Source organism: Trachymyrmex septentrionalis, unplaced genomic scaffold, assembly GCF_001594115.1.
Source record: "Trachymyrmex septentrionalis isolate Tsep2-gDNA-1 unplaced genomic scaffold, Tsep1.0 scaffold60, whole genome shotgun sequence".
NCBI lineage: Eukaryota > Metazoa > Arthropoda > Insecta > Hymenoptera > Formicidae > Trachymyrmex > Trachymyrmex septentrionalis.
In genome coordinates, this window is record NW_017305779.1 from 3,873,202 (window position 1) to 3,896,771 (window position 23,570).

The following is a 23,570-nucleotide window of genomic DNA, read 5'->3' on the forward strand; positions in this document are numbered from 1 at the left end:
AAACGAAGTTCCAGAAACTGTTTTCGTACATTGCGATAAGATGTCCTTCCCCAGATCTCGCGAAACGGTTCCAACATAGAATAGAATGGCTGAAAACGTGGTTCGCTAATGGCTATGTCTTCAGGTGCGTATGAAAGACCAAGGACGAAGGGATCGACCGACAGGAAGAGGAGCGATTAGAAGAAGGAGCGGTTAAACCGGAAAGTCGAGCGCGCGCGGCTGAAGGGGGTCGCCGGAGCAAAACTACTACATCGGATTGCTCCGTTGTGGCGGATAGACCGGCTTCCACGAGCGGCCGCGATTAATTGCAGCCCGCCGGGCAATTGTCCGCGCACGTATCTCGCTTCCGGTCCTGATCCACGGCGAAAGCTATTCCAATACTCCGGGGGATGACGTACCTTCGTGGTTGTCGGACCGCTATAACGCAACCGACGCAGTATCGGGTCTCGCGTTTTAGAAACAGCGATTTAGCGTCGTCGCGAATCGAGATCGAGTCGACCGCAACCCGGGTCGGTGACACGCGACCCAACATGAAACCAAGAGGATATTATCCTTCTGGAGAACGTCCGGCCGTTCGCCACTCGACGTCAGAATTTGTATATCTAACATAAACTACAGCGTAGTTAAAAAATAATACAGATTTTTTTCCAATAACGGTCACTAGATAATAATAATTCGAGAGCTATTTGACGGGAGGTATAAGAAACTGAACTAAGAGTTAGCGGCAAGAAAAATCCTTCTTCGCGGATGAAGAAACGTAACGATCGATGACAAATGGTGTCACCGAAACTGCAAACCAGTGCTGAAATGGAGCCAATTATTACAATAGAAATCGCCTGAAAATCGTACGCCAGATTTCTCCGGCTCATTGTCTCTCTCCCCGTCCCTTTCTCTTTCTCCTTCCGTCCCGAAGCCGGGCTCTCGGAGTAATGGCGGAGGAAGGGTTGGCCAGTAATCGACCTTGGAGCTCCGTCCTTTACGCATACGCGCCGCGCGCGTGTGTCGCGTGTCTTATTTATATGAGCGCGCGTACGTGCGTGTGTGTGTGTATTAAGTATGTACACGCGTATCCAGCCGTACGCACGCACCTACACATCATTGCGCACGCCATTCCGAATGCGCGCGAATAAGTGGCGTGCGTTCGCCGCGGCGCGCATCGGCCCGATAGCGTACACGCTCGAACACACACAGGCGGGCCGCAATGCCGATGCCGAGGGCATAGTTACACGGCTATTCCAGCGAGGAATGCTCGGCATGTCGCTCTCGTCAAATGGCCAGAAAATAAAAGGACTACCTCGCCCGCGGCCTTGATAGAACGCGCCTAGTGGACACGGGTCTCTCTTTCTCTCTCTCTCTCTCTCCCTCTCTCTCTCTTGCGCTCTCTCTCTCTCTCTCTTGCTCCAGCCGGTTACCCGTGAATTACCCATGAGATACCATTCAAAAGTCATCTCGAGAGATTAACTCGATGCTTGACGATCAATGGAAGTGGCTTGTGTTGCAAATCCATGGGAATCCATGGACTTTGCATATTTTGTCTCATATGAAACACTAAGTACTATCAAGTTTAATTCTCGGTGCAAGAAAACGGAATAATTTATACTTTGGCTTGATAACATATGGCACTGAATGTTTTCCTCCATTTTACAATGTCATTTATCATGGAACAAAAATAATTAGTACTTTTTAAGGAAATGTGTTTCACACTCGGTATTATAATAAAGTTTAAAAATTACTGTTACATCGTATGCCGAATAATATATATTATAAATCATAAACAAAATAATCCACAAAAAAACAAGAAAAGTTTGCAAAATACTGTTGTGTTGGTTATAAAGAATCTTATTAACGAATTAGCCACAGTTTGTAAATTATGGATGTGCATTAGCGCATCGAATATACTTGGACGCTTCTTGGTATCAAGTCCCAATTCAGATATGTATTGTTAATAATAAAACACGCCGTTTAATTCTCGAGACATTTACTTTTTATTTCGCTATAAAACATTCATTAAAGAATTCCCGTCGTAAAATCCGCGTTGTCGTCGGCCAAACTGAGCCATCAAGGTAACGTTATGCCGAACCGGTCCTCGAACATTTTTTATCGCTATCTGATTCCCTAAATTACGGGTATAGACCTCTGTACACACACTCTTCTTAATGCATCGTCGGACTCGAATCCCAAGAGCATTCCTTCGCCTTCAAATACTATCGCGATACGCGCCGCAATGTTACGTCGTACAATCGCGGTATAATTTATTGCATTAATTGTGCACATTAGAAAAATTTCGTGATAAAAAGCAAAGATAAGGTTTTTACGGGCTCAAGAGCATGGAACGCTCTAAATCAAAAAAGTCAGATTACATCTGCAAACAGATAAGTAAAGAAACGTTTACATCTGCAAACAGATAAGCGACGAATCTCGAGATAGCCAGACTTGGGATGCAGAAAGAATCTTGGAAAGATTCGCGATCATATTCGGAAAGGATATAAGTAAATGGAAAGTTTATGCTACGTAAGATTTTTGTGGAAAGATTGATGCAGATCGAAAAACAGAGGCAGAGTCGATAAAATTATCTTAAGATAAACCTGCTGCTGTATCCCGATTCTGTAATTTTAACAATAATTTTAATATCGTTATATTATTGTTGAGCAACTTTTTTGACCATGTATGCTCAAAGAACACACCAAGTCAAAAGAAAGTTAAAATGAGTATTTTGATGACGAAAGTCAGTGAAAATAATGACTTTTTATTGTAAAATTTAACTGTTTATTAATATTAAGAATTAAAATAAAGTCATTTTTATTTTTTTATTGGCTTTTATGTGATCACCGGATAAGGCTAATATTTTCATGTGTCGATAAAGCTTTTCAAGCATATTGATTGACTGCAAGATAGAGAGGTCCTTCGGATCTTTCCGTCTTATAGCCAAATCAACGCGCTTAAACAGTTTGTCGTACGATACATGAAATATCTGGTTAATAATAAATTAAGTACTTGCAACATTTGTACTTGCAATATTTACATTGTCGTTACAGAATCGTATTTTGACTAGTTTGAACGATTACATCCAAAAATTTGTTTGTGCAAAGAGTCGCGCAGATAAGCCGCATCCGTCCGCAGTATAATGGGATGCAGAGCCCAGAATCTCTCGGACTCGATAACAATACCTAGGAAGCGGAGCAGGTTACGACTCGGTAGCCACGCGGCGGAGAATGTTTTTACGAGCATCCGGGGCACGTCACGCTTTACGTACGCATCACACTTTACCTCAAATTGCATTCACTATACAGTAACGTGCGCGTCGATTCCCGTCGAATGATAAATTTTCTGTCTGGATAAATCCACTAGCGTTCCTATCCTTGTTTTGTCATCTTCGTGTTTTAATATCCCGTTTTAATACAAACCGTTAAAGGTGATTGACATCCAACCGGTATATTTATATATGTATATATATATATATAAAATCCTATCGTATATACATATAATATTAATATTATAATACCAGAATATTTGTAGAGATATTAAGATTATTATGTCTACATTTTGATAAATATAATATATACGCAAACATTTTTTTACATGTGATAGTGAGCTAATATTAAAAGGGATTTACATGAATTGAAAGCTGTATGTGAATTTAAAATAAAGGAAAACATGTTTAGTTCTTTGATTAATAAATTTGATTTTTTTCCAAGGTGAGAGAATCGTACTTAAAATCTTATTCTATATTTTTTTAAATTATTTTTTCGTATAAAATCAATTTTTTCTTGATTACATTAACAATAATCGTATACATGTACATATATACTTAATACAAGTAATGACGATTCTCAATAACATTTTTTATGTAAAACAGTAGTCGACCAAAGATTCACCTGTCATCTGATTATAATTTCGCGCAAATGCAATAGCACTTTACACCTTCGTGCGCTTAATTGCGTAATTAGTATAAAAATACAAGTTTTGCGGAGAAACGCAGCAACCGCAGGCATTTTGTTTTTATCATTCATTGCGAGACGTGCTCGACAGTATTTTGCAACTGAATTACTTATAATTAGAAAGGAAACATTCTCCAGCAGCTGCAAATGCAATTCGGATACACATTGTTGCAATTACTTATACTTTCATGAAAGACAATTCGATTCGATCGAAAAAGAAACACGCAACAACTGAATAACGATTGGACACGGAATATTAAAATTGCTTTACAAACTTTATAAAAATTGTATATACAAAGAAAGAAGTTATATTTTGTTTCTTAAAACTCGAAACTAAAATATACGCATTGTTTAATCACACGGCACTCATTTATTTTCTAATTATTTCTCGATTAGTCGGTTTAAATCGTAAAGTGTGCATAGTTCAAGAAATATTTAAATACAGTATACGATTATATGCATTAACGTAATTTTATTCTTATATTTATCCATTTTTGTCTTATATTTATCCATGAAAAATTTTTCGAATCTGTTGATTGACTATAAGCCAAAGAGATCCGAAAACTTTTCTATTCTGCAGTCAATTAAAAAACGGACAAATGTATATTAGTTTAAAAAATAATATTAGTTTTACAAATATTAGTTTTAAAAATATCTCATGACACGCAAATTTTCTAATTCTTTTGATTGACGCGAACGAAAATTCACGTCTATCGATAAATTGAGTCTCGATAAATTGAGAGGCATCCGACATCATTAAGAGTCTTGATCTCTCACTACGTACCGCACTGGATTACGATGTTGGGAGCAAGAAATAATATGGATCTCGAGCGAGGAGCGGGTGTAACGTGCGACGATAACAACCGCGTCTCGCCACGCCGCGAAGATTTACAATCCGGAGCTACAACGGCGGCTAGACTTGCCAACGAAGTAAAGTCCGGGCCGCTGGCAGCCGCAGCCGAAGGAACGGATCGGCAGCCACGAAAGTGGAACGATAAATCTATGCTGGAATAACTGGACGCTTAGCTTCTGCATTCTTCGAGCGTTTAACAACCTCGACTTTTCTGCAACATTTATCACAATACGCGCCGCAATAGATCTATATATTCTGATCTGAAATCGGTGAATTTAATTGCATCAATATAAAATCTTATCTTTCAATAAAATTGCAAAGAATTAAACGAAATTGCAGAATGACAAATTTTATAACAAGAAATTAGAATCCATTCTTAATAAATAGGTAGAGGTAATCAATGGATCTACAATCAATGGATCTAAATCAAAATAAATAAACGTATCACATGAACGTAACATATGCTATTATAAACCTCCGATAAATAGATCCGCCAGCGTGTCCCGGAGTGATCTTATCGCGTCTCGCTCTTGATTACAAACTTAATTAAGTCTGATCGCACTGTGTTGCGCGTGGGCTGGATCCACGAAAAGTGAAAAGGTAGAGAGGCGTAGCCTCCGGAAAGGAGCTAAGAAGGTGATGGCACACATATTTTGCATCGGAGAAAGTCGTACGCATACCTCCCCACCCCAAATTTTTCTTTCTCCTCCTTCCCATAGCTGTCCTCGTAGTCAGCGGTTACGCACACTTACGCAGGCATAATGATTACCGTGCATTAACATCTTGCATAACGCGCCGCGGTTTAATTAAACGTACGAGGTATCGTCTGTCGTTCAGGCCCGTGTAATGAAATATTGTTTCGTTTAATGCGTTCATACGGTCCTTATCTTTCTTGTAATAACTAAATATTTCAACATTAAATCTTGTAAAAACTAGATACTTCAACATAATATGTATATAGATACATATCCTTCGTAATTACAATATTATTCCGCGTGCAATTTTTTTATATATATATAGAGTAATAACCATTATTATTAATATTATTATAACTGTAAAATATATTAATCTAACTTTCTCTTTCTTAAATATGCAAGTAACATGCTTTTCTTAGTTTTAAAATTATATTTTGATTAATTTGTAGTTTAAAACGTAATAAATAATACATTAAGATTAGTTATTATATATTGGAATAACCTACGAATTTTATTAAAAACTTTATATCAAATATTTTTAAATTCGAACGATTCCGTTTTGTGTAATGTAGTGTGTCTCGTAACGGTAAGATTATAATACATTTATTGACCAATGCGCAGCTGGTATTTTTCTGGATGTCAATCGATTATCTATGCTTGTGCACCAGATAGCATATTGCGCGAAACAGAAATAAAGTTGTGAAATGTATAATCCAAAAGATATCTAGAATCGCACGACTTAATCTAACATTGTATATTGTATGTGATTAGATAAAGACATAATGCAAGTCTTAAGAAACGCAAGGTATATAGAGATGATATTTTCTTTCGAGATTGTCGATTTTCTTCAACTTCATTTTTTTTACAAATACATTGAGACACTAATATTTTTCGAGCTGCCAAAGCAAATTGAAAAAATAAAAACCTGGCCTTAAACTATAATAGATATTTTTTTGAACTACCAATAAAGTTATATTTTTCAAATATTTTCAAATTTAATATTTTTGAAGTTTAATTATTGTCTTGAATTAAAAAATGTCAAAATGTGATGCAACAATATAGGTACTAAATTTACGTGAAGAAAAAATTAATTCAAGATCAATAATTAATTTGAAATATCATGTATGAGATTAGTCTGTCGCAACGCATATTCTCGCTTTATCGTTATGCAATATATTTGACATAAATATGTACTTATATTGTAGAATGTTTCTTTATATACTTTCTACATGTAATTAGATAAGTGTTTTTCAATTGCATTCGTTATCAGCATTCTTGTTCGTGTGATATTATTATGTTTACGTAATTTCGTTATTTCATCAAGCATGCATTCCTCTATTCTCAAACAAACTCGTTTCGGCAATACACTGAGAGGAAAATGTTGAAGTATTGCAAAGCAAATGTTACGACGTTTACTTCGATATTTATTAGTTATGAAAGATTTGATTGTGATGACGAAATATACATTTCTGTAAAATATCTTATTGACTGTAAAAAAAAAAAATAAAATAGCTTATTTGCTAGGAATAAAATTTTATTTTGCCTTTATATGCAGATTTATTTCAACAAAATAAATATATTTATTACAATTAATTTTTAAGTATCTTTTTTTCAATGTAATAATATATCGTACATTTACAGGATTTAATTATATCCTGTTTGCCGATTAGTAAGAAAAATATTACCAATATTGTGGGGGTCAGACAAACGGTATTACCATTTGCAAATATTCTATCCAATGCATTTATTGGGGAAGAAGGTGAACGAATTACCGTTTGGCTGCTAGCAACGGTATAAACGGATTAATTTCTTTATCGGTCCAGCTGCAGATAATAAAATCATGTTATAAAGTACCGCTTCTCTCAAAATCAATTTGATTCGCAACTAATATAATAATTAGCATGATATTATTGAATAATAATTGCATCTAGCGTAACTACATGTAATGATCGGTGTACTGCAATGAAATGCAACGCAATATTTAATATAAAATACATGTAAAATCCCCTGAGAAGCGAACTTCTAAGAATCTTTCTTCAACTATACGCGTACAGTTAGCATGGAATGCGCTCAGCAATTCCGGTCGCTGACATTCCTGGAAGGTGGAAAGATCCATAAACTCGAAAAAATTTGCACGAACGCCATTTGTGCGAGGACTTGAATAAATGCCCCTGAAGAACACAAAATATCACCCTCGTCTCGAGGATAAAATTATATCATCCTCATCTTGCGCGGATAAAAATTTATTGCCGCGCGAATATAAAGAAAATGATGAAAGCTAACAAAGAATTAAATTTTACTTGTATTTATTTATTTGTTTATTTCTTATTGTTCGACATGTGTAAGATTTCTTTCTTTCGTACCGCGAAAGGGCAACAAATGATTGAGAAAATCTCTAAGTTAAAATATGCGTATCACATAGTGCCGCGGGCAAGAAAAGTTGTGAGCTAGACGACGTAGATGATGCGGCCTCCTTGTCTTGGAAGTACCGTTGCGACTTAGAAGCGACGGTGATGCTGGATACTCACGTACCACTTCGTTCGAACGTATAGGCATAAATCTAGCATCGATATTGAATGTCATACGTACATACAGTGACTGAAGAAAAGTACTTATATTTCGCATTCCTTTGTAAGAATAACAATTAAATAAAAAATAATGTAATGATTATTTTTTGTAATAATTTTACGCTTTATTCACAATGCAGATAAAAGCAATATATATATATGTTAAACTCTGCTTTGCAATAATATAATATTCTAAAAAAAAATTAATTTAAACTGAAATATTTCAAAAGTAGAATATATATGTTTTATTATTTTTCTTTTGAGATGATTTTATATCTGATTAAAAATTTTAATTAAATGTATATAATGTATTCATTGTTTAATCGTATTATATACAAGCTATCCTCTCTACAACTAGTGAATTTGATCGAAAGATTCTTTTATTCAAATTGAAATACATTCTTCTTTTTCTTAACAAATTTTTGAAAAAGGTTTTACACACATTTTCTATTTTTAACATTATCTTTGTAATTAAATCTCAAATTAAAATTTTAGAATTCGCCTGGAATTAATCGAGAAATATGGTTTCGCTATCTATTAAATTTATCAGCATTCCTTTCATATGTATATCAATAGAATCATCACGTGTAATTTTCTCTATCTCGTTATTAGATCGCAACAAGTGCATTAACGAAGTGAAAAGAGATAGCTTGAATTCAACGATGATTGTCGCCATCCAGTAAATTCCATTCACTTCCTAAGCTCTACCGTTTCACTTTTATGCAATGAATCTTCACTGCGTATCAATGCATCGTTTGAAATCTTGATAAATAGGGACGCTTTCTGTTTACTGGAATGTCAGAATAATAAATGTACGGAATATTCCGAGCCTAGTTTTGATACTCATTCTCTGACGGTTTGCCAGAAGATTCTTTTATTCCAAAAATTAAAGTTTAACTATAGAAGTTTCTGCTTGACGAACGCCGAAGGAATTACAAGCATGCCACTGAAATATTCATCGAATGCTTTCACGTACAAAAATCACGCTCTGACTACTTTCCAATTTGTTACAGACATGCGTTGGTTTCGCGGCCACGCCGAGGCACCGAGACTCCTGCGCCTAAGTCCCCTTCGAGCCGACGAAGACGTCAACGAAACGTCCTACCATTTCCGTGCGAGGTCTCGATGCAGAGGTAAAAGTTACCTGAAATGGCGGCGCGATCATCTAGTCACTTCAGAAAGAGTAAAGTACGCTCGGTGATACGCGACAGCCGTGATTCTCCGTTTATCCTCGTCACCGAGAGAATCGGCCTAATTCCTGCAAAAATGCCGTATCGTCTTGCGTGCCGCGCGTACACGCGTCTTTGCGTGCCGCCCCGTCGTGTATGTGGAGAGACTTGAATCGGGATTCCATCCTGAATGCAGGGATTACGACTCAACGTTCCGTCAAGCTGAGTCCTCCTCGAGTGACTGGCTGGAAAACGAGAATAGAAGCAAATTGACACTACGTCGGCCTACGCGACTGCACGTTAATATAAAGGATCATTGTCGAGGACGCGCCAATCCGTAGACCATGCGTGACCGTATACGTGTCCTGTAGGGCCGTACGACGCAATTGACGATAACAGCGTCGACAATGACAATCCGCGATGAATTGTTCAGCTAATTATAGCAACCGCTAATTAAAACGGTAGTCAAAAAACGAGCCTGTGTGAGTCTTTAATTAAAAAGTTCATCTTCTAGTACGACACCCTCTGTACTTACATATATACCTAATTTATTGTGCTATATCATTGTAAAAGAATCGAGTTGCGGTTCTGCCTTCATTTCTTTACTTTTAGAAAAATTAAATACGACGGTTTCGTACTTTATTGAAATGTAAAAATAAATCTGTCAATCTTTTGTCTGTTATAGTATGCGAAATATTTAAAGATCTAGAAAGTTAATCTTTTTCTCACGTTTATAAGGTATAAGATACAGGCAGTTAGTAACGCGGATAAAGATACAATTATTTAACCACATAATTATGAAACATTGCTTGTCAGGAAACAGTCCGCTTCTGAGAACTTTTATGTGAGGTGAAATGGTCGTGGTTTGACGTTAGATATGACTTAAAGAACGGTAAAGTATTACTGTCCAATCTATTTTTATAGTATCCGGTTTACGCATTCCACACGATAACGTACACACGAAATTACTCACCAGCTGTTTTCGGTTTTATTCGGCTCGACAGATATGAAGACAAATCGAGCCTTATTTCAGAGTCTGCTTACTTCTTACTTGTCAAGGATAGCGAATGATTTGACGGTTTGCAATACATGATGACGGACTAATTTAAAACGAGAAAATCCCGCAAGCTTACCTTGAAGACCGAAGAGCCTAGTCGCGATAGCGACTGTCCTTACTGGCTGCATTATCTCGATTGCTGTCAGAGTCTTGTTCCGTAAAACTACGACTTGTAGTACTAGGGAATAAATTAGTATCAGTGTAGCTTTCAACATATATTTTACAATGACACGTAAGTCCGTGTTCTTACATTCACATCTGTTAGTATTACAAGAGAGAGAGACTTGCCGTTTTTATCAAGCAGAGTCGTGTTCGAACTCTTTATAATGAAGAAAAAAACGTAATTAACTATTTTATACTTCTATTGATTACTGATTATTATTAATTTCAAGACATTTGTTTTATTTTATTAAATTTTATTTTAAGCTATATAAGTAAACTCTCTTATATAGTCCTCTGAAATTAAAAAAGAATATTATAAATCTCTTGCTTTATTTAAACAAAAAAAAATATACTAATACTTGTGATATACCTATAATTATTTTGATTAATAAATATTTTGTTAATATTGTATAATAAGATATAATTGGGTTTTTACTTTTATTTAATGAATATGAGAAATCGCCTTAATATATTATATATAAAAAGTATTTATATTATTTATTTTATTTCTTAATTAGAAGCTGACATGTCGCTGTATAGCGTCCTTAAGCATATCTAAATATTTTATAGTAGTACAAATAAATTGCTCATAAGCGTATCCTGTTTTACGCATATCCTGTACAAAACGTCATATTTCACGGAACGCAGATTTGTCAGTTGTGTCAATATCATCGCGGCAGGCAGTGGAAGTGGTCACTTTCGAGTTAGAAGTCGTAGAGTTCGGATCTTGTATTCTTATTCATAAGCAGACTGTAGAAAAAAATGAGGATACATAATCTACTGTGTTCTATTATTCATCTAAGATTTTGTACGGTGCTCTCTCTATTATAATTTATAGAATATACTTATATATATATATCTTTATAAAATACAAAGCTATATAATTTAAAAAATATACACAGAGTACATAAAAATTATATAAAGTATAAAAATAGACAAATGATAATTTCATTACAAAGAATAAACAATATAATATATATATATATATTTTTTTTTAACTTTATATATTTATTCTACCGCCTGCTGTGCACATTTATTAATACTTTCATTCTTATCTCTCAGACATATCGCCAGTGCGATGGGCCCGGAGAAAATCATCGAGTTCCGAATCCGAGAGAAACTGCTACAACGTGCAAACCTCCCAAGTGACGACCGAGCGAACCACTAGCAAGAAGGACAAAAAGAGGATTCAAGAAGAACGACGGAGAGTATGCGAGAAGCGAAATCCTCTACTGGACCGCGTGAAGAGCACCAGACTGAGCTTCTTCAAGGATCACGATTCCGACGAAGGCGAGAATGATGGCGACGACGAGGAAGTGGGACGGGTCCAGTTCCGTTCGATGTGCGAGCTGAGGCATCGCGGTCTGACCAGGAACGAGTTCCGACGCTCAGTCTGCGAGTCTGACCTGAAGGACATCACGGAGGAGGGGAACGGCCACGCAAAGAGGAAGAGACGCGCCAAGTCGCAGAGCAGGTTGTCGTACAAAAAGCAGCAGGAAGAGCGGTTCTCCTTCTTGGGCTTTCGCACCTCGACGCCTCGGAAGCAGCCCGAGTGGCAGCCGCAAGAGGGGAATTCAGTCCGGGAAGACGCGATGCCTCACGATTACCGATGGGAGAGGACCGATCGGGGCTTCCTCGAGGCGAACCGCGACGCTGGTCAATCCATTGATCAAGTGATAATGGTCGATACGGGAATACCTAGGCTTACCGGTGAGAACATTTTCAAAAAAGATGCAACGACATTCGACAGCATCACGCCATCCAGCTGCTTGGCGGCGAAATTCCGCGCGATGCAGGACAGGTACCTCAAAAGCTCGACGAACAGGCTGATCGCGAAAATCTACAGAAAGGACTGCAAGGATCGCGAGAGGCGAAGACTACGTAGTTTCTCTTATGGCACGTTGCCGGGTCTAGAAGAGCTCCGGACGAATCCGTTGTACGAGGAACAGGATCAGGACGATAATGATTCCGGGATTCTGGACAACGATTCCGCCACCAGCTCCCTCCTAGACGACAGATGTAGCAGCGGCGCTTCCGGACCGCTAAACAACAGTGGCCACAACGATTCTTGCTTAGGATCGCCGCCTCAGCTTCCGCCCAGAAGACCCTTCTCGACCGCCACGGACGTCGACGGAACCGCGCGACTCTTCGCGAATTTGGATATGTACTACGACAAGACCAAGGATAAGGACTCCGGGATGAGTCTTCTTACCGAGGAGTATTCGAGTGTTTGTCAAGCCGCGAACAGTACATTAATAGATCGTCAAACGAGTCGAGCCACAGTGGAAAACAATACAGATCGGGAGAGAGAGAGAGGAATCGTGGACGAGGATTCTAAACAGAAACAACGCAGTTCCGGTTTACAAGTGGTGAGGAGTAGAGCCTACACGACGGAGACGATGGTTGTCAAGCTTCTCAAGAAGACATCCGACCAATGTCTTGGTATCTTCATTGCAAAAACTGCGGAGTCCAGTCCAGGTTATTTGGTGGCTCACGTAGTGCCGAACGGACTGGCCGATAAAGAGGGCACACTGAGGATCGGCGACGAGATCCTGATTGTTAATGGGAAGAGATTACGTGGTCTGAGTATGGCGGAGGCTAAGAAGATTTTAGGTAATGGTAGCGGCCCCGGTGACATTGACATCGTAGTCTCACGATTTTCGGGCGTCGATCAACAAGCGAAGAAATTGAAGGAGAGCAGCGTGGACTACGAGAATGTTAGCATGGAAGATGGCCACGGAGTGATCGTCGAAAGTTCACCCGGATCTCATCACTTTAGGAAGCATCAGACCAGGTGTCACCGAGATAGGAAGGACGAGTCGAATAGATCGATTTCGTCCGAAAAATTCGCGACGAACATGGATAACGGATTCACGCAGAGCGTTTCGAAGTTCTGTACTCTTCCCCGAAGACCGAGGAACACGGTATCTACGTTCCTTACGGTGCTTTTCGAAAAAGGCGCCGGGAAGAAGTCTCTAGGATTTACCATAGTTGGCGGAAGAGACAGCCCGAAAGGAAGCATTGGTACATGCGAATATATTTTTCCTATATACTTTTTCAATTACCAGTTTTTTACCAATTAAACGTAGATTATTTCTTATTATGCATGCTCTTATTATGTAATTAGAATATTTTATTTTGTCGTTCTGATATGGATCATTTAGAAATTCTAAAAAAACATTTTCTGATCAGTTTTGGATTATAATAAATTCTAAATTATTTCTATATTCTATATTCCTTAATTTGTCACAGGTATCTTCATAAAATCGGTACTGCCTAGCGGACAGGCCGCTGAAGATGGCCGTTTGCGCGCAGGAGATGAGATTTTGGCTGTGAATGGCCAAGTTTGTCACGACTTGACGCATCGTGAAGCTGTACAACTGTTTCGTAATATTAAAAGTGGGCCGATTGCTTTACACCTGTGTAGACGCGTGAAAAATCGTGATTCACAGTAAGTGATCCTTAAATATTTCATATAATATTTAATCAAATTAATGAATTAATACTGCCGCACTTTTAGCGTATTAATTTAAATAAAATATTACACACAAATATTAATTTAATTAATATATGTAACATATCAAAAATTGGAGATAATATTCAAATTATTGTAATCAATATTTGATTAAAACTAAAATGGTTATTAGAAATTTTTATAGAAAAAAAGCAAAAATTATTTATTTATACATCACTTATTTGAATTTATACAAATTCCTTTTATTTCATTTTTTGCTTTTTTGTTTCAGAATATCGAAAGCCAAGTCGTGCGCAGATCTTTTACTGATAGATACGTGAGAGCAATGACCGCTGAAAGAGAGGCAGAGAGCATGGCAAATTATGTAAAATACGAATCGTGTATATACTGTACATTTTCTCAGAATTCATTAGAAATAAAACAGTTATTTAATAACAATTATTTAATTAATAATAATCTGGATACGGTACCCCGTTCGGTACCTGTGAAGAACATTCTCTTTATTGTCCTCTATGATTTAAAAAAAAAATGCATAGTAATCGATTCTACGTTGTCGTAACATTATTTGTATAAAATCTTAATATTAAGGACGTAATACTCAATAATAGTCATAATATTATAATACGCGAATAGTTCATTAATAATAAAAACTATTAATCTATCAGGCAATTACGAGATATGTCGCGCGAAATAAATTATGTAAGAGAAAAACGTCAGAGAAAAGTCATATAGATTTTTTTTGATAGACTAGAATTCTAAAACGCGCCGTTATCTCCATGTGAACGATAATAGATTAGACCTAGATCTAAAGAGCACTTCCGGTGGGCAGTTTCTTCTTCGTCCATATATTGTCTAGTACGGCGCAGTGATAGTTTTTACAGTACTTTTGGGATATCTGCAACAATTAATTTTATTACCACATCATTTTCAATACTTCGTTAATGCTTCAATACTTCCTTACTAATAGATACTTATAAATATTTTACCTGTGTCTTCTTGTAACTTCTAATTCGACTATACCCTCTCTCACCGTCTTAAATAACTCAATGACTTCCTGATGTGTACGACCCTTCAAAATTTGTCTGTTTAGACTCAAGATTTCATCACCTGAAAATCCAGAAAATACTTCTTCGAATCTTCAATTTTTTTGAAAATTGTTGCTAATTTAATTTAATAATTAAAAAGGAAAAATGCTCTCGCAGTCTTCTATTCAAGTTATCGGAATCGCCCTCTCTCCAAAAGCATTCTGATAATCTCAATAAAGTTTAACGACCAAAAAGTAACCCTCGAAGTTGCCAATGACCTCGTGACGAGAATGTTCTTGTAGGATGCTATCTCCTGCACTTATGCAAGCCGATCAGCTACCAGCCCGTTACTCAAGTATGCGGTAAGGGACAGGGCAACGAGGAAACCGCGATACGGGTGTAAAAAGCAGTGGGCTCGGTTGAAATTCGAGACATGAGAACGCGAAACGCGTCTAACGATCTTCCTGGTTATCGGCACGTCAACTTCACGCAAATATCTGGCCAGCATCGAACGATCCTTCTTAATATTCGTTAGGACGATAACTTGTGATAGATGTGAAAGAATATTTAAAAAAAAAAAAAAACAGTAACTGTTCACATATATGTAATTATTTCGTACATGAAGCATCCTAATAACGCGATAAAGATATCAGGAAGCGGTACATTAATATCGGCGCTGTCAGTGACATGAGGTATCGGGCCGTCTTCCGATGAAAGAAAGCGAGGACGGCAAAAGGGGGGAAAGAAAAAGAGAAGAAAAGAAAAGGAGCAGAAGAAAAACGGTAGAACATACCGCGACTGTTTAGATATGCATGTGACGTTAGCTGTCGGATTAAAGATTCGACAGCTGTCTGGCGGGATCCTCGCATCGTCATGAATACACGAAGCCGTCCGCTGAACGTGCGTTCGACGCGGCGTCACGTCCCTTCCCTTATCCCCGCGATTGATAATTCTCGAGCGAAAAGTATTTACGGCATGTCGATGTGTGAAACGAAGCGATATTACGCCTTATCAAAAGTGACAGACTCGACATCCCGCTAATTATAAAGTAGGTAGTTCTGCATGTACCGAATATTATACAACCATGTGATTGCTATTAATTTATATACTTTTTAAATTAAAATTATAACACACAATAAATGTGTATCTGGTATATTAATTAAAAACTATTACAATTTAGCGTACGGAAAATGGTTTTTTTTTAAATGGAGTTTACCTTGAAACAGTGATTTGGAAATGTCAGCCTGCCCGCCGGGAAAAACCCTTCTCACGAAGATTCCCATGTCACCCCGGGGGCTATCTCTGCCACCTACAACGCTGAAGCCCAAACTAGGTTTGCCGTAGCCCTTCTCGAACTTGGCCACGTGTCTTGTCAAATAGTGTTGCGATTCCGTAGCGGATTCCACGCTGCTACGGATGTCCTTTTGATTTTCAGATAAGCACAAAAGCGGCAGGAAGTCGGGCCTCTTTCTCGACTGAAGTAGCTCGGCGTCGCCATCAGTTGTCTTCTTCTTCTTCTTCTTCTCGACCGATGAAGAAACGTGATTCGCTTCAGTGTTGATCAACGACATGCTGGACAGATTCTTCGCGTTTTCCAGGTACTCGTACTCGCCAGGCACGGTTGGCGGTGGATTCTCGTATACTTGCGGTACCGTCTCCTCGTATGCCGTCGTTAATCGTACTGTGTTACCGGTAAAGGACTTCAGAAATTCTTGAACTTCTTCAAGAGTTTCCAGCGTTTTTAGCTCTTTACCTTCGACTTCGACAATCTCATCACCCAATCTCAGTCTACCGTCTCTGCAATCGAAATAATAATATTATTTCAGACTTAGACAAAGCTTTAAAGTAAAATCTACTGAAAATTTACTAGGATTAATCCTTTGACGACGGTTTCTTTCTCACAAAGAGACTTAAAAATGATCTTATTTTCTAAGGGTTTGTAGTGTTGTTGAATTCTGACTTTAGAAATTCAAATCTCGAAAAATAATCTGATTATGAAACTCGATTTTAGGAGATTCTTGGTATAACTAAGTTTAAATAGTCTGAAAATATTGAATTTCGAACGAATAATAATTTTAAACGAAAATCTCACAGAGCTCATAAATAATTTGAAAATCAGTTTGCAATTAAAAATTCCCTAAAACTGAGAGTTTTACGGATAATCAGATTATTTTCTTGAAATTCTATTCTTATTGAATTTATTATTTTTAATTTATTTTTTTACCTCAGATTCGAATAAAACAGTATGAAATTACTCCACAGTTAAATTTTATAAAAATCGAGCGACTATAATAGAGAGTAACTCCAAATGAAATCAAAGCTTTTACAAAGAATTAATCATTCAAAATCAAATAATTCAAAGTTAGAAAAATTGGATGCTGTATTTTTATTGCAACATGCATTCATAATAAGTTGGAAATATCTGCAATAAGTTTCTCTCACCTATGAGCAATGCCATCACTTTCGAGTTGTACGACAATGTATCGCAAATCTCCTAGTTTCTGCTGCGCCAATCGAATCCCCAAACTGTCTTTAGGATCTCTCTTGTGCAATTGTATCAAGCAACATCGTCGTACCCTCGTTAATGGCTGGATAATATCATTCAAAAATCTCGTTTTATCCTGCTGCAGCCTTGCGCGATGAGACGAGGCGTCCAGCGCCTTCGCCGTATCCGACGGAAGATTCAATCTGTCCTCGCAGCTTGGAAGAGGAGTGTCCTCCAGCCGTGACACGGCTTCCTCTTCGAAAGACGTTCCGTGAATACTTGGCAGCATTCGTCCGGATCCGCTCTGGTGCCACCTGAGACCATCTATCCCTTCGAAATTCATCCGGGAAATCGCATCCGGCCTGTTTTCGTCAATGTCAGAATTCTGTCTGATTCGACCCGCGATCTGGGCATTTTCCTGATCTTGGCACTCGCTCGGCGTCGAACTCCTTATAGGTTTATCCGCCTCTGAATCCACGACGCTGCTAGTGTCCGAACTACATTTCAGTCCCTCATTCTCCAAGGCTGCCACGGATTCACCCCGTGGTCCATCGCTGTCGTAGCCGGACTCGTTCGAACTCACATAGTGAGACGACAGTCTCTGCTCACAGCTCGACACCGAGTTTCGTCGATTGCTTCTAATAGCGGTCATCATGTCGAGATCAACATTGCAATTCTCCATTATGCCGGTCTCGATTCTGCCAACAGCAAAATCTGTTTTATCGCGCGTAGTGTCCTCGCTATGTCGAATTTCGTTGTTCTCCCGAAGAGACAGTAGACTTCCGTCAAACAGGCTGTAACAACCAACATTGTTTCCCTCCCGTTGAAGTCCGGCTTCGATTCGTTCGAGGCGGCTGGCATTCAAGCTGTACCTGTCTGCCTCGTATCTGGAATTCCTTTGGAATTCAGCATAGGAAATCCGACCCAGTCGCGAGATATTCTCTTGATTCCTCGCAGCATCGAGACCACAGTTACTAACGTTTCCAATCCTCGATCTTTTCCGCCCGAGGGTCGTAGTGTTGATGTAAGAGTCCTCGATCTGCAGGGTCGGGAAGTGCTCCTCCGACACAGTCTTGAAAAGCCTTTCATCCTTGGAGATCAATGATCCGTGACGTTCCTCTGGTAACACGGACAGTTTCGATCGCAAGAAGGCATACGGGAAGTTGGACTTTTTCGCTTCCTTCAGGTCGCAGCTACTGCTTTTCCTCATAAACGACTCATTCTTCGTTTTCTCGAGATCGCAGGTGCTGAAGCTTACCGAAGGACTACCCAACGAATATGTGGAGGCGCAAGGATCACCTAATGCGTGAGCCTCGAAAATTTCATGATCATTGCCTTGATGTCCCGCCAGATTGTCGCAGGACACCGTCTTGTCTTTTCGCGCGGCTATTTGCAGATCTATACCTTCCGAAGGATCGTCTCCCTTCACATAAGTTGGACTGTTATTCAATTGACTGGTACTACAGCTTCTGAACAGGCTTTCTTTGTCTGGTATGGTTCTCTCTTCGATATTTTGAGATCTTCTATTACTTTTGGTCGAATTGAGCATGCCAGTAGAACCCATCCGAATGAAGAACGATTTGAAGGGGGATGGGGACCGTTGACAAACTGCCGGTAACTTCCTGTTCGTTCTCTCATCCAAGTGTATCGTGCTTAATTGATGAACGTCAATATTATTGTTGCTAGTACTAGTATCGTTATTGTTGATATTGTTATTATTATTGTTATTGATATTGTGTTGGACACCATCGGACCTTTCTGTAATGGAGCAGATAGTCTCGCGAGATCTAGTCCGTCGAAACGAATCGATCTTCTTGCCCATCCTGCGACCCCAAATTCCTAGACCCAACACTACAGAAGAAAATAATATTAATGATTATTGACGATTATTTAGTTATAGTGGTATATTATTTTAAAAGATAAATCTGTTAAATAATTCATCAGTAGATAAAGAATGGCCTGTAACTTTATATCTTTTAAATCTTTGTGCTTTCAAATCAATAAAAATATTTCAAGCCCCATAGATAGTTATACATTATATGTATATAATAATAACAATGATAAAATATTTACCACTGATTTATCACTATATCATTCAATAATATCTACCAATGATTAACAATGCTATCATAAATTGTATAGCAAAAATAATGCATTATTTAATAACTACCCGATAACGAGCTGAACGGAATCGTTTTTCACGTTTCGGTCCTGAATGGGAACGGACGGAAGGTAGAAGGGAGTAAGACATTGAAATGGCAGCGTGCCATCTCGCAGAACGTAGAACGAAAAACCGCCCGATGCCCACACCCGCGTGCGACATATGCTGGTTCTCGAGAGCTGCGGCTATCCGCTGCCGCCATATACGAGAAACTCGCGACAGCGGTTCCGCGTAGTTTGGGACTACTTTTTCGAGGTGTCACCCCGACTAACGGGCCTGCAACGCCGACACATCGGTTCTACATAACGAGAAACGATTAAAAGGCTGCTCGAGTATCGGGCACACGTGTTTTGCGATACGGTACGATGCGCGTGCAAAAGGTGGTTTATATCGCGTCGTGTCGTAACAGCCTTATTTATCGCCGATCATGGTGTCCCCGTAATCAAAAATATCACATATTTAGAATATCTCAACTGGCATGTTTTATTCGTTATCGCGCAAATTGCAGGTGTCTGAGAAAAGGAATGTCACGAGAAGACAAGTATCATTAAGTAGATATCCTGAATTTTTCTTACCATTTTTTCTGTTAACTCTGTAAGAATAATTAAAAAATAAAAACTGTGTATTTTATTTTGTACAACAGCATATTTTTAGAATATTTTCTAAGTAGTAATTTAAACGACGAATTTAAAACAATATTCCTAGGTAAAGATTAGAAAATTTATTATATAATTAATTATATATTAAAGTTCATTCAATATAATTATAAATTATGTTAAGTAAAAATATACTGCATAAAATTATAAACTGAAAAACAGAAAAATGATAATAACATAAATGAAAAAATCAAAATCATATTGTCTATTGCTAATTGGCTTCGTATTCCATAAACATAAGAAAAAAAGGAGTGAATTATTCTTCAACGTTTCTCTTTTCAATTTCCTCAATTATATATGTATAGTAGAGAATAAATATCTAATACTCAATTTCTTCACTTCCTCAAATAAATTGCGGATAATCTGATCTAGGAGATATCTCCATTGTACTCTGGGAGATATCTCTTGGATAAAGTTATCTAGAGGTGAAGAAATTGGGCATAAATCCATTTATGTATGCTCTAGCCAATGTAAAAAAACATTGAAAATTGACTTTTTAAAAATAAAATAATTTATAAAAACAACTTAATAGCTAATGAATTAAATTACAAACTTTCTATTAAAATATAACAGGAAGAAGCAAAATTACTAATTTCACTGTGATATTATCGTAGTAAGTAGCGAACGCAAACTGACGTTGGCAAGTATGTCGGACGATGGGACTCTAACGAGGCGAGCGCGCCAAGCGAGTGATTAGTGAAAGGATGTGATGTTTTCCTGAATTAGCAGTAATTCGCGGCCGTCCAGAATAGGAGCAAGATCAGAGTGATGTCGACAGTCAAGTGGTAGTACTTTTTGTGCATAGTCACTGACGATTAGGAGACATGGAAGTCACCAGAGCATAGAGCCCAGTTTGAAAGTATTGTATTGTATTTAAACCCGCTACAAAATATGATATCCGCGTGCATTGTATTGTTCGAATGTAGCAGTTTATATTGCAAGCTTTTTATGGTCGCGTACTCTCGTGCTCTCAATACACAAAGCTATTCGACGATCAGATTTCATCGCTCACAACATTAATCATTTTATATTATTTTTCCTATATAATACAATATGTAAAAATATTTGTTATATATTTTTCTCAAATAAGAATATAAATAAGAATGAAAATCAAAATATTAATAAATAATATCACATATACATCTCCGAACGGAATCCTATTAAAAATCCTATCAAGTGTATCTTAAATCAAATATCTTTGCGTTTGATTCAGATAAGAAAAATAATTATTTAGAAAGCAATCATTGCTGAAGCGCAATGCGACCGTTTAATATCTGGTGATCGAATTGATAGCACATTTCATTGTCGAGACACGATGAAGATTATCGACAACTCACCTCGTTGCTTGCTCGGATCGTGCTCGACGATGAAGGCTGGCACGGCCGTAACCGTTTGATAGTCAGCCTCGATGACATCCTGCTCGTTGTCCTGCTTCGTTTCGAGCAGCGTTTGCATCGCACCCGCATCGCCGCAGCTTCTCCGAGTATACTTGGTCCGGGAGATTTTCAGCAAGGTGGCAGATTCCAGATCCTGACTCTTTGTCCGCGGCATTGAAGTCGCTGATAGCTCATCCAGTGGAACCACCGAGCTCGACAAAGAAAGGGCAACATCGTCTGCGCTGTGGCGCCGCGACTTCGACAAACGTTTAAACATCGTCTAACTCTGTGAAAATACAAAAACAAAATATATACGATACTAATATATACGATAAAATATATACGATACTAATGGCGCGTCTGTATCAGTACAATGCGATGATGATGAAATTAACCCTCCGTCTGCAATCTGTTTTTATTTCCTTTGCCTACAATCTGAATCCTTTTTTCTCCAGTCTAAATTTTTTCACTGTTTAAAATTTAAAAAAAATGTGGTAAAATTTAGAGTTATGTTATCACGTCAATCTGTTTTATTTTTTAATAACATAAAAAAATTCTGTCTAATATAAAACTCTTCAAAGTCATTGGCTAAAAAAAAGATTTGCGAAATTTGTAAGTGAAATTTCACTCGTGCCAAATAGGCTCAGATTGCAGATGAAGGATTAATTACTGAATGATCTGTTTGAAGAGGATTTTTTTAATACTCTTTTTATCTCTTATTACTTGTTCGAGTATCTTGGACTATTTTTTTTACATTACGGTAGTACGGTACTCATAATAGTATCGTGACTAACTAAAGTAGATCACGAATCTCATAAATTTCTAGAGAGAGAATGTGTATATATGCTTTGAAATATTTTATAACGAGGACAAGATGTGATAAAAATGTTGCGCGATCCTCCGCGATGGAGGATGATTGGATGTAAGATAGGAATTACTTACGTCATCTCCTTTATCCGCGCGTTGAAAAGAAATGTGAGGGATTCGTTATAAAGTGTACAGCCGATCCGACGCGACGTACCGCGCTCGGCAAGTTTCCAAGTACGATTTACCGTTCAATGTCTGGCGATCGGCGTACTTGGCGGACGTTTTTGCAGCCGCGAAAAGATACCGGTGGATCCGCGATCTTTTATTTATCGCCCGAATAATGATATCGAGATTCTCTCGCGAGAGAAAATCGACGTACTGTCAATCAACACGGTCGTAATATCAAAGAAATATACTGACGCTGTAATATCATATCCACCGATATAATTGATACAGTAGTCATTTACTGTGACTTCATAATATCTGTTAAACGTGCATTAATGATCGTTATCGCTTTTAATGATCTTAAAAAGAAGTATTGGATAGAAAATACACTCGAGAGAAAAGAGCGAGAGAAAGAGAGAATAGAATTAACTTCTCTTACGCAGATCGGCCCCACGAAGGTCGCTTGTTATTATTTATTTTTTTCCTTGTCAAGGTTCCCGGATTTCAGTCTCATACTATCATGGTGACGTGTACGTGAATGATTTACACACACGGGTAGCAAGAAGTAGACAGGCGAAAACAACTTTCTTGGAATGGACGTTGTTGCATTTCAACGCTTCTATCCTCTATCCTTATTTTGCGCCTCTCTTCCTTCAAACTTTTTGCAAGCTTGTTTTTTCCTCGTTGCGTTATTCGTTGTATTCAGGCAGTTATTATTACCGTCGCAACTTGATACGAATTCAATTTGTTGTTTTAATTTCATGTGACGGCGCACGAAAAAAAATAGATTGGGTAGTTTAGCAAAGCTAAAACTTGCTAAAACTTGCGAGTTCAATAACTAAGAAGATTTGATGATTCAACAAAGAAATTATGTCTGTAAGCAGTTATTAGTACGCTAATTCAGCTAATTCTTTGCTACCATGAAAATTGTTGATATAACAAGTTCTTCATTACAACAGCAAAGTACATGCCATTTCAA

At 37.9% G+C, this 23,570-nt stretch overlaps 2 protein-coding genes across 4 annotated transcripts in view; one reads left to right on the plus strand and one right to left on the minus strand.

The window, feature by feature from the left end:
* The window catches only part of LOC108752670, a 23,529-nt gene extending 9,086 nt beyond the window's left edge, over positions 1-14,443 (plus strand). For 2 of the 3 annotated variants that reach the window (XM_018493688.1, XM_018493689.1), the window contains exons 2-5: positions 9,067-9,186; positions 11,504-13,465; positions 13,694-13,892; positions 14,188-14,443. In XM_018493688.1, the coding sequence (XP_018349190.1) occupies positions 9,069-9,186; positions 11,504-13,465; positions 13,694-13,892; positions 14,188-14,236 (2,328 nt within the window). In that variant the 5' untranslated portion in view covers positions 9,067-9,068 and the 3' untranslated portion in view covers positions 14,237-14,443. Of the gene's footprint in view, positions 1-9,066; positions 9,187-10,048; positions 10,115-10,226; positions 10,512-11,503; positions 13,466-13,693; positions 13,893-14,187 lie in introns of those variants that run through there. The other variant, XM_018493690.1, reaches the window with a different exon arrangement.
* Positions 14,444-14,586: 143 nt separating this feature from the next.
* LOC108752657 overlaps positions 14,587-23,570 on the minus strand; it is a 31,803-nt gene continuing 22,819 nt past the window's right edge. Inside the window, exons 2-6 of the mRNA XM_018493660.1 lie at positions 21,581-21,905; positions 17,384-19,277; positions 16,158-16,738; positions 14,903-15,023; positions 14,587-14,811 (exon numbers count right to left, since the gene is read on the minus strand). Of these exons, the coding sequence (XP_018349162.1) occupies positions 14,769-14,811; positions 14,903-15,023; positions 16,158-16,738; positions 17,384-19,277; positions 21,581-21,896 (2,955 nt within the window). The 5' untranslated portion in view covers positions 21,897-21,905 and the 3' untranslated portion in view covers positions 14,587-14,768. The remainder of the gene's footprint in view (positions 14,812-14,902; positions 15,024-16,157; positions 16,739-17,383; positions 19,278-21,580; positions 21,906-23,570) is intronic.